Raw genomic sequence first — 12554 nt, forward strand, 5'->3', positions numbered from 1 at the left:
GAATTAACACCTTATGTTCCCTGTTGGCCATGCTAACTAGTTACTAGTAAAATACACTGAAGAATGGTTTTGACCTAACCCAGAGGAATATTGCCTTTTTTAAATATATTTGCCATCTGGTTAGAACAGAGCATTTGATCCACTACTAACACTTCCTGAAGAAACACTCTTCCAGAGGTTTGAATCATAATTACAGTATAAAAATATTAAAGTGAAAAGTCTATTGCAAACCAACCACCATTGATGATCAACCAGTGTATAGGAACTGAGTACAAAAATTTAGAATATGCTAAATATTTAGAATAAGGCATTTCATCATGAATAAGTAGCAGGGGCTTTTTTACGTGGAGTGATAAATAACTTTCCTTCATTACCACTTGTACGGCACCATTTTTACCTTTAGAACCAGTGCTCCTAAGCGCACTTTCTTTTCTGATTAATGTGGAAATTTTATATGAACATATTGTGTTGCCGTGCAGTTAATAAAGTTTTTCTAAGGTTGAAAAGGACTTTGTGGAGAAACAGACCATAACATGTTTCACAGCATGAATAAGTTTACCATAATTCACAGCAGGAGGGGACTGTTAGAAAAATCCTGAGGCATTTTGACTGCACTGCTAATGGGAACATGGGAATGGGACAGCTAAACTGCCCGCCCCACCTGCCACGCTCACTTAATCACTAAGGGCAAAAGGGAAAAAAAAGAAACAAGACCCTTCGAAATGCAATGATAATTGGTAATCTATATGAATGTCTATCCACTGTGCTGTACACCTGAAACTAATACCAAAAAATGTGTTGAATGTATCCTGAAATTGAAAAATGAAATTTAAAAAATACACACAATTTCAGAAGTTTAAAAAATGCAATGATGACAAGTTCAAAAAGAACTACAAAATATGGTCGAATTTAGCTAGAATAATATGCGTTTAAGTTCTCTTTACTAAACTGAAATAGCCACATCATTACATTAAAAATTCTGCCCAATCTGATCATTGATATAATATGGTCACACATTTATCAATTGATCAACTCAACAAACATTAATCAAATCGCTATTATGTTCAGAGAGTCTAGAGGATTCGTGTTTGCATGTAAAATGTAAATGATTTGTCAACCATATAATACCTACAAGAGAAATCCAAAAATGGGAAGTTTTTTGTATTTGTTTTTAATCACAGTTGGCATTCAATGTTATATTAGTTTCAGGTGCACAATATGGTGATTAGACATTTATATATACATTATGAAGCAATTACCTTGATACGTCTAGTATTCATCTGACACCATACATAGTTATTAGAGTATTATTGACTCTGTTCCCTATGCTGTACTTTTTATATCTAGTAACTATTTCTATAATTGGAAATGTGTACTCTTTAGTAAAGGAGAAATTTTAAAAGAAAACCCACCTTGTAAAGAATTAAATCTCAATAGCTCTTTTACTGAAATTAAAATATTAATAGTTGCAAACTATATGCAATGGCCATAGCAATTGGCAAACTGGTTTACAACAATTAAATACATACAAGGCCATATTCTTCTGAGCCACTCTTAGAGTTAGCTAAAAGGTTTTATCACAGAAAAAGTGGAACTAAGATGAATTCAACATACTGTGACTTAATTAGACACAACAGATATGTTTAAAACTTTGCAGTTGGTGAGATCCAAAGGAAAAGCCACTGAGCATGAATCTATGTTTTAAACAAGATCTACCTTGAAGATATGAGCACATTATCTGTTTTCTTCAACACGGAGTTTCAGAGACAGAACTGAAACCCAAAAATCTAGTGTAATTTACTTTCAATCTTACTTCTCTTTAAAGAACCAAAGTTGGAAAACTATCATGAAGAAAATTAATGCATGACTAAACCGCACATTGAAGTTCCCCCCTTGCATCTCAAATCTCTAAAAATGATGGAAAAGTGTTTAAAATGCAGAGCCATGTTGCAGAACAAGAAAGCATACTGTTGAGGGATGAGAAACTACGAGGAACCTCTGAACAAGAGAAAGCAGGGAAACGGGATTAAAGAAAAACAGCCCAGCTCCAAATGAATACTTGGCACGTGTCAGACAAAACGGGGAGGCGATAGGCCCACCCAAGACGGAAGGGGTGAACTGCAAGGCAGAGTAGAGCCCCACCTAGGCCGAGCCACGGGGGCAATGGTTAACAACAGGAGGAACAAACTGACCACGTCCCATTCCTACCTTCCCATCATGGGCGCAGACACAACAACAGCTGTAGCCACGCCCCCTCCAACCAGAAGGAATGAGGGCAAGAACCTGACAGGAAGAAATCAGTCATGTGCTGTGACAAGCTAGAGATGTAGTGAGCCCCAAGGTGGAAAAGGCATTTCAATCACAATAACCTACCACTGGAGATTGTAGGAATTAAACATTGATTGTTGGAAGAGAAAAATTCAGTAGCTACAAAAATAGCTGAAGGGCAAAGTAGTGAGGAAGCCAATTCTCCCATAATGCAGCACAAAAGAACAAGCAGATGGAAAGTATTAAGGAAAGTATTACAGAAAGGTTGAGAGGCATGAAGGGAGGAGCCGAAAGTGTGAATAGTCACCTAAATAAATTAGAAAATTCTTCCAGAACTAAAGACATGAACACTCATACTGAAATAGTATCAACCAGAATATTTTTTAAACACACACACACACACATCCCTAGTGACACTGTGGTAAAATTTAAGAATAACATGGATTAAAAGAAACTTTTTAGAGATTCAGGAGGAAAAGGAAAAGCAGAGGTTACTTATCAAGAAGTAAGCAGCAGATTGGCCTCAAGCTTCTCATCAGCAACCCCAAAATACAGGGAAATATGGTACAATATCTGCAAAATTCTAATGTTATTCTGAGTCTAGAATTTTACACTCAGCCAATATCACTGACAAGGAAAAAATACAGGCTGACTTTCTACCAGGCAAGGACATGACAATTTTATTTTTTTAATTTCCCTGAAAAAAGTACTAGGGAATACACTCCAAAAAAAAAAAAAAACACTCAAAGACGAAGTAGTAAAATATACAAAAGTCAGTGATAAAGACAAAAAAAGAGTAAATCGCCCCCCAAATCAAGTAACAATCTAAAAATAAAATCCCAAATGAAAACAACGTGAGAGCTGGGAGGAGGAAGTAAAGAGAAGTAAAATATCTTGTGAAGGGTTAGCTCTAGATACCTACGGAAAGTCTGTTTCAGTATGTGTGATATTTTGTCATTATACAGCCACAAAAACAAACATAATTTGTAACTTTGGAAGAATTAAGAAAAAACAAAATGAAGAATACTATCAATGGAAGACTAGGAGAGAAACGGAAACTACACAAAGGCTATAAACGGGTAATTCACTGAAGAATAAATATAGCACCCAATAAATATAGAACATACTCAATAGTAAACAGTAAAAGGTAGACTAAAAAGCAACAGCATACCATGTCTTAGACAAATATACATTTGCTAATATCAAGATACACTTTTCGGGAGGGGGCTATAAATTGGTACAACCATTTTTTAAAGTACAAACTATATAAACCAAAAAATGTGCTTCCTACTATGTTCTCTAGAAAAGTTTTTGCATCTGTATACATGCTTATTGAAACACTTTTGTAGCAAGAAAAAATGGGAAATAAGCGAAATGCCCGTCAATATGGAAAATGTCATGTAATGAAGACGTATTCTGCCATGAATACCATGCGATGATCATAAAGAATATGATAGACCTATGGCTACTGACCTGCGGTGGTCACAGACAAATACAAGAAAAGCTTTATGTGTAATATGGGAGGTTATTTTTATAACAAAATGTACTAATATGATTTGTGCAATTATAAATAAACAAAAGGAAAATAAAAATAAACAGAAAAATAAAGCAGTAAGAATATGAAAGTGGTAGAAAAAGGAGTCCATTAATTCTCCTTTTATAATATTGCTTTTTGAAAAGCATTGTTGACATTGAAATTAACTGTGAATGTTACTGTGAATGTTACAAACCCTAATCCATCCATCAAGCACATGCCCTCTGACAATGCATTCAACACCTCATTCTCATTCACACAATGCATTGACTAATTTGTAGGAATTGAATTAAAAAGTATTGAAAATTGACAAATTGAGGAACAATCAGGACCAGGCCACTGTCACCAGTCCCCTGCCACAGTCACAATGGTCTATCATGGACAGGCAGAGTAAGGTGCATTGCCAGAATGCTCCAAGACAGCCTGACTGAAAATTAAAATAAAAACCAGTGGAATTGGTTTCAGGTGAGGGCAATGCAGATGTCTATCAAGAGGCACTTTGTGCAGTCAGAGCAGGATCAGAACTTTCTCTGTTTTTTGCTCAGTGGTTGCCGAGTCAGCACCGTCCCAACAGCCTGGGGATTTGGGAGCTGGCCAAGAGGCCAGGTGACTCAACATTGGATTTCTTGTCCCTCAAGGCAATTTCTCTCAGTGGTGCAAATTTACACCAGAACAGAGAACAGTTTTCTTATCAATCAGGAAAAGACATATATTAAAAGCATTGGGGTTTTTTTTCTTCAGTGCTGGCTAGCAAAGAAAGCTGAGGGAAGCTGGCAAGGGAGCAAAGCCGGATTCCCCCATCGTGAAAACAAAGATCTCTGGTTGTGACAGAAAAACCTGTGGGAAGGGTAACTGCTATCTTCTACACCCCGACAGTTTAAGAAACAAACACTTAATCTTTCTCTTTATCACAGTCTCATCAAAAATAAGCAGCAGCTGTATTTTCCTTAAATGAAAATTGCCCCTCAACAATAGGGTCTTCCGAAAACAAAGAACCGGATATTTATGGTTTAATAGGAAGACTCCTCACGGCCAAGAACCAGCTGCTACATGGCTTTGTGCTGAGTCACCAGCCACTAAACCAGAAGATTAAATATTACTGTGAACTGATTAACTGGTTGGCTGATTAAAATTTTAACAGAGGAATAATATGAATATGTGAGTATTGTAGAGGTATGTTGCAGAAACCCTTAATAGTAAAATCCTAACAGGCACTCTTAGATTCTCCTTCCCTATAAACACACTGGCCCTTACAGAGAGCTGTGATTTTATCATATGCTGCCCTTTTAAGTTCTGGAGGTGTAAATGCTGAGGAGAGAAGTGTGGACAAGAGTAAAGGAACAGACTGTAAAACCCAGACATGGGGGAGAGTACATATAAGGGCAGATTTGTGGAGTTCCATCAAAAGACACAGACATCTGGCAGCAAGACAAGTTGAAGGGAATGTGCTGGATTGAACTACATTTTCTTGTGCTGCCAGGACACTTTATCACCTTGAGATCCTTTCCTCTATATGGCTTGGGTGCCAACCAAGTATATACGTGGCCAGTGCAATACCACACTCTTAGCAGATATTTTTTGGATGGATGGATGGATGGATGGATGGATGGATGGATGGATGGATGGATAAGTGGATGGGTGGGGGATGGATGGATATATGGTTGGATAAATGGATGGATGGACCTATGGATGGACATATAGATGCATGAATGAATATATGGGTACATGATGAGATGCATGGATGCATGGATGGGCAAATAAATGAAGGAATAAAGTATATACTTTTTTCTCCATACACTTTAAAGTCAACATTCAAAATTAATATTTTATTTGCAAATAATGTTCAGCAAAGTTGCTACCAGCTGATTTCTCCATACTGTACACAAATGTTGCTCCACTCACTGGAAACATTGACAGAATACTGTATAGCATCTGGGTAGTAGTAATCTTCCCAGACTCTCTACCACACCAAGTCAATTACAATCATTAATAGCAACAAGAACTGGTTGACTTAAAAGTAAATTACCACAATTGGGTATCTGCAGGTTTGCCAGGGGGATATTCTTGCTGCTTTCATTTAGGCAGTATAGATTCTGAGTTTCTGGACTGGATTTAGTCTCCTGAAAAGTCTTGATCCACATAATATCACAGGAGCACACAAATGGATTGCCCACCAAGATCCTACGTGGAACAAAAATAAAACCTGGTCAGGCTTCCCTCTTTTAATTTTAACGACATTCATGTTCATGAAGCACTACAAAATTATAAATTCTTTCTAGCCAGCAATCTTTGAAAGTCATGCCCACCTTTACAATATAACAGTACTTATTCATTAATTTAATACTTACTGACCTTCTGCTACATGCAAACACCATTATAAAAGCTAAATGATGCAAAATGAAGACCTTTCAGAATAATAGGGGAAAATGATAGGGACAGAAATAGCTATAACGTAGGATAGAAGAGGGTGTCTTATAAAATAGGGAAAAATAAGGTGCCATAACAAATTTATCACAGTTATTAAGAAGATAAGATCTAAGTGAAGATGCCAACAGGAAGTTGTCAGGAAACTAACATCCTTATTTCTGGTCAGGCTAGAGATTGAAGTGTTACTTAATAAGCTCAAACTTCAGTGGGGGGCAAAGCAACATCATTTTAATTTAAAACGAGACTAATTACAAGGCTACACTGAAGTGTGAGAGCTAATCAGGGGACGCTCACAACTTTATGCAAACTCAGGTCAGTATGACTGATGCAAGAAAGTTGGAGTGAAAGCCAGAGAGATCTGGGAAGGAGCTCTTAGACCTCAGGCCTGCATGTGCGCACGTGCTCAGGAGTTTAGAGAGCATGCGCGACTGAGCTCCAGCTTGAGCCTCTTGGCCCCCTGTGAGAGGGTCTGCTGAGATAAAGCCGCTATTCACATGCTACCGGGACTCCTGTGGCCTGCGACTGGTGAGAGAGGAAGTAGTCAAAAAGGAAAATAAAAAACCACAAGGAAAAAAATCTTTAAATGCTTATTTATAATACCCAGTGGTCCATTTAAGATGAATTCCATTTATGGTAATGAGCCTTTAAATGAGGCCATTTAAAATCGTTACATAGGCTCTGCCTGGCATTAACCACAATACTTAAGATTTCAATGAGGACAGAACCTGGGCTTTGCAACACCATTTACTCCTGTGGTTTTCTGGTCGGGTTCTAAGAATCTCAGGGATCCCTGGAGTCTTTTACAGGAGTTTCTTTGGGGGAAATGTGGTCATGGCAGACTCATTTAATTTGTGTCTGCTTGATGGCCTCCAAGTAGCCCTCCAAAACCAAAACAAGATTTGATGCTATCAGATATGGAATATAATGCAGAAGAGATCCACAATGTTCAAGCCCCAATAATCCAAGCTATTTCCTGGCATTCTGAGTACATAAAAAACTAAAGAATCTTTCTGAAAAGAAGGTTTCATTAAATCCACAGAGGGGGTAAAGAAGCGAGGGGTTCTTCAATTATACGTATAGCAATGTTCCTATGACCACAAAATGCTGGCAGACAACTGGCTTCTTCCTTTAGCTCACTGTGCAAACTCCTTTTGCAGTGATTGCTATTATGTTTATTTGTTTAGGCCTCTCCCTCTCCCTCTCCCTCCAGAGAGCAGAATGCTGGAACGCAGAAACAGTTCTTATATTGCCATGGCCTGGTGCCATGGTACTTTGATTTGTAACAGGACACAATTAACATTTGTTGAATGAATTGACTAAATATGTTGCAGGGAGAATATTGAAACATATGAATTTGGAATCAGAACTCCAGTTTTTAACCCACCAAGAATATTTCCTGCAGTGATGCTTAAAATTTTTTTTACAGAGTTCCTTACTCTATTTCATCTATTCTTCCTTAAGTTTTTCATGTCTGTTCCTGGGTTAGAGGTGAACCCAGTACTCCAACTACTGGAATTCGGTTCATTCCAAATAATTGCCCATCACTAAGACTTTTACCACGTAACCCTCATTACTACCGATTAGCTTGTTGCTGCTCCACTAGTGACATCTTCTGATCTGCACCCTGCAACCGGGTAGACCCTACAACTCAGGCAACAGACAGTGTAGACAAAAGTTCTGCCTGGTATTTAAAGGTCTTGTCCGCCTGGGCCCACCACTGCTGCCCAGAGCCTCTGCTTTAGGGTTCTTTAGGCACCTGAGCCACAAGAATGCAAACCATTTACATGTGCTTCATAGTGATAACACAAAAACTGAACACACTTGGAAATGCTGCCTATGAGTCGTCAATGCATTTCAACATTTTTCCTATCACTTTATAGCCAAGGAAATTGGGGCATAAGGATAAGTACTGAATGCAGTGGCAGACCCAGGAGAAAATCCGTGAAGAAGGGATAAGTAGGGAGAAGGTCTACCCGTCCTCCAGTGTTCACTAAGCACCAAGCAGGCAGCGGTTGGTGGGTAAGAGCTGGCGTGTTTGCCCATGGTTATTTTCTCCTTGAATGGGTTTGCGTCCCACTAGGGTAGGAGTGTCAAACTAATCTTAATCAGGGGCCACATCAGCCTTGTGGTTGCCTTCAAAGGGCCGAATGTAATTTTAGGGCTGAATGTAACAAATGGAACTACTCCTTTACTGTTGAGGAGTTGATACCCCTGCACTAGCGTCTGGACGTCATAGAGACCAAACAGATGCTATGAGATACGCAATCATTTCCACACAAAGCTCCATCTTTTTCCTTTTCCCTTCACTAGAAAATAATTCATTTCAGTAAAAACAATATTTAAATTCCTTAGAAATGATATATTACTGAGGTTTCTATTTTTATTACTGAATCATGTCTTCATGAGGGAAAAAAATAAGTAACCAAAACTTGAGAAATTATTTTTCAAGAATTTTGGCATAAAAATAGATCTGCAGCATCACTCATTAAAAAAAAATACTTCTTTGCCCTTTTCCTTGTAAACTGTTTCCCCAAACACAAACTCATTACTTACAGCTCAGACAAGTCAAGGTGACGGAAATGTTTCCTAGACAAACTCGTCAGTTTATTTCGGGTAAAATTGCTGAAAGGAATCAAAAACATTAAATGTGAATTTAAAGTGATACATTTCAGAAATAAAGTGTTCAAATAGGGACTTTTTTCCACAATATAATATGATTTGATCCTGGTTCAGGCCTTACTGAGACTCAATCATCTCTTCCAGCTGAAGTAATGGCTTCGTTCTCCTGCCTCTGCTATAATTTTTGCCCATGGAGGGAGAAGTATAAAATTTTCATATTGTTTCTTTTAAATCTCTTTTTTAACCCAAAGGCTTATTTTTCATATGCCAATTCAGAGCCAAGTTATATACCTCCTGGAGATTTCTGACCTTTTAAACAATTAATAGAAAGATTAAAGTTAATTTAATTTAAAACCACAAACTCACCAGGGAGAAAGGTACTTTAAAACTAAAGAGCATCGTGAATACTTTAAAGTCATGTTCAATGACAGATAAAGCCATGTTCAAATGAAGTCAGGTTCACCACATACACAACTCTGAATATGAACTGGACTTAATACTTCCTTATAGGAAAGAATGCACCTACTGGCTGATAAACTCGGCTGAGATTGATTGTCTATGACTTCTAAATAACCAGCTGATACCACAATGACGACAACAACAAAAAATCAGGTCGTGAGAAATGTGTCAGCTGTTCTCTTGAACTACTCTAGCTACATGGCATTTTAAACATTTGGACCAATCAGAGAGAAGGTGGCATACTTTGTGATTGAAAAAAAAATACTGAATTTACTGACATGTTCCAAATATGTAGTTTTTTTCAGTGGACAGGAGTTTTAGTTTCCACTGATCGATGCCATGAGACCCTGAGCTGGGAAATTCAGAGCCATAATCCTGGCAGCTGACTCCCTCTGTGAATCTGTTTACTAGTTGAATTTATTTAAAAAGTGTCCAATGATCAGGCCCCTAGACATGTGTTTAGTAAGTAACATGAATATAGAAAAAACATCAACTTTCACAAAAACAGCCAAGACCTCAAAGAACCGCCATGAGCCTTTCAGTGTCTGTTTCCTGAAGTGAGTGGTGGGCTGAGAGTCAGGTAAGTATGGGAGGCCTGAGGGTGACAGTAATCCTGGACCCGTACCTGAGCTAGGCCTTGTGTCAGCCTAACAAAATCATTAATTAATAGTACCTTGATGTGTCCTACCTTCAGAAGGGGCTCAGCCCAGGAGCTCATCCATGAATAAAGAAAATGCTCCCTCAGTGCCTCATAATTTAAGAATGTGCGCCCACTCCTCAGCTTATTCTGCACTGACACTTCCACTCACCCAAACTCTGACCTACACCAGGGTGCCCTCTGCCTTCTGTGCATTAATCCTCTCTTTTCACACTGAGTGTCCAGTGCTCACCCACATGGAAAAGGTACTCTACATGGAAGTTTAAAAATGTGGCCACAAAAAATCTTTTCTTTCTAACTGTGAATTAAGAATAGCTTTCATTGGAGTATAATACATTGAGGAATCAACCTGCCTGTCCTCCCCACAGTCTTGGAGACACATATATTTTCATTTTCTTCAGAATTCTCCATCCTTCTGGGGATGGGGTGTGGGGAGGGGGTGGGGGGAGCAGGAACCTACTCTTCCTCCCAAGAAGGACAGGAAAGAAGAGCTAAGAAAAGGACATTCATTGTCAAGGCTCTTGGGGCAGCCAGCGAGCCGGCACCAGGAGCAGCTGCCCCTACCCGGCTGCCAGCATCACAGCCCGAAGCCGGTTACACGCCAAAGAACAAGATGAGTTTTATGAACCATACTTATTATTGGGGCCAAAAGCCAAAAGCCAAAAAAAAAAAAAAAATGGAGAAGGAGGAAGGGATAAAAAAAAAATCAACAATCCTCTTACTGTCTGATTATAGGACTTTGAAAAGGAGCTAATTAGCACCTCTGTAAAGCCTCTGGAAAACACAAATGCTGGCTTTTCTCACAGTCTCTGGGCTCTCAGGGACCAGGAACTAAGGCACCAAGAAATAAACTCAGTGACCAGTCACAGGAGCTCTGGAAAGTCCCCATGCCAGGGGGGAGGGGAGAGTGGCGAAAGTGAGAGACAGGAGCCAATGTGAATTTCCTTAAAACTCAAAATGGGATGCTCTACTGCACATTTGTACATTGCTGAGAAACTAGTGGGGGTAATCGGCATATTTCAGGGACACCAAGAAACAGCTTCTGATACACAGTTCTTTCCCAGCTCACTGTCACCACCATGGTGATATTTGAGTGGCGGGTGCAATTCACTTGTGGGAAACCAGGGAAGAGGCAGCCAGTGCCCCAAGTCCTTGCTCCTAAGCAAAGATTGGGACTAGGGTCTGGAAAGACAAGCACTTGCCTTGAGCCCCTCCTCCCTCCCTGCCATTCTCAAAAGCCAACTACTTAATTTAATTCCTTATTTTGGTGGTTAGGAGCCTCTTTTGTCACATAAATGTGTGAACTTTACTGAAATTTCATGACTTCTCCATAACTGTCTGAATGCTTGCCTGACTTCATTCTGCCTTACCATTGACTGGGCTTACCATGCCTACAAATATCAGTAGCATTTTTGCAGTTTGCCCAATTGACTGGGCTTTGAGATACTTGGCTTTAAAAAAAACTATCTGGGATATGTCCATCTCCTTTTTAAAAAAGATTGTTTATTTATTTTTAGAGATTGGAGAAGGGAGAAAGAAAAAGGAGAGAAATAACAATGTGTGGTTGCCTCTCGTGCGCCCCCTCCTGGGGACCTGTCCTGCAACCCAAGCATGCGCCATGACTGGGAATCGAACCAGCAACGCTTTGGCTCACAGGCCCGTGCTCAGTCCACTGAGCCACACCAGCCAGGGCTATCCATCTCTTCTGTTTCCTATTTTTAAATGGCGCTTCTTTGCAAGACAGAGATAGATACCTGGCTTTATTTAAGTTATGCACAACACACAGAATGCCACTAAGATTATTCTACCATATACCACCCTGAAAACAAATACACAAAGTGGCTTTGGTTTCCTAAAAATAGCGTGCAACAAGAAAAGCAGGGAAAATATAAAAGGTACCATAAAGAAATAATCAAGTCTATTACTAAAACTATAATTAACCATAGCCCACTAAACAAAAATCACAATAGGGGAAGTGATATTGGTAAAAGAGCCAATAAAATGTGGTTGTTGAGTAATTTTGGTCTAAAGTTAGCTGTAATGAAAATACCAGAAATTAACTAATGATGTCATCAGTTACATTTAAGTGATTTCATTAGGGCATTTTGCCTTTCTCTTCTCTCTGACCTGTCTCGTTACACTGTCAAGGACTTTGCAGACATCAGATCTGCGCAGGCAAACCAACCACAGGGATGATGCCAAAAGCATTTAAGTGAAATATGTTAATAAAATTCCTTGGAGTTTTATCACACTTTTGCCAAATGTTTTTTATAGAGAGTTCAGGCAATGGGCTCTCCAGGAATGATTTCTTCTATAACCCTCATGAAAAATCAGTTGGAGAACTAGTCTCCCCCAAAAAACAAAGAGGACAAATATTACAGGAATGGCTGATCCTCAGTTGCAGGGATGGCACCGGTTTTATTTCTGTTCTTATCGGAAGAACCAGGCCAGGGGTGAGGCCAGGAGTCCTAATCTGTCACCTTCAATCTGTGGACCTGAGAATGCCCTACGCCTCCCTTGGTCTGATTTTCTGCCCATGAAATGGGAGTTAAAATGATCTTCCCTACCAACTGGTAGAGAAATCAAGTA

The 12554-nt window shown here is 39.2% G+C and overlaps 1 protein-coding gene across 2 annotated transcripts in view; it reads right to left on the minus strand.

The window, feature by feature from the left end:
- Positions 1-12554, minus strand: part of LOC119060018 (BDNF/NT-3 growth factors receptor) — a 137596-nt gene that overhangs the window by 91890 nt on the left and 33152 nt on the right. For both annotated transcript variants that reach the window (XM_037159909.2, XM_053656503.1), the window contains exons 5-6: positions 8783-8851; positions 5829-5983 (exon numbers count right to left, since the gene is read on the minus strand). In XM_037159909.2, the coding sequence (XP_037015804.2) occupies positions 5829-5983; positions 8783-8851 (224 nt within the window). The remainder of the gene's footprint in view (positions 1-5828; positions 5984-8782; positions 8852-12554) is intronic.

Source organism: Artibeus jamaicensis, unplaced genomic scaffold (assembly GCF_021234435.1).
Source record: "Artibeus jamaicensis isolate MK-2021 breed Jamaican fruit bat unplaced genomic scaffold, CSHL_Jam_final scaffold_1964, whole genome shotgun sequence".
NCBI classification, from domain to species: Eukaryota; Metazoa; Chordata; class Mammalia; order Chiroptera; family Phyllostomidae; genus Artibeus; species Artibeus jamaicensis.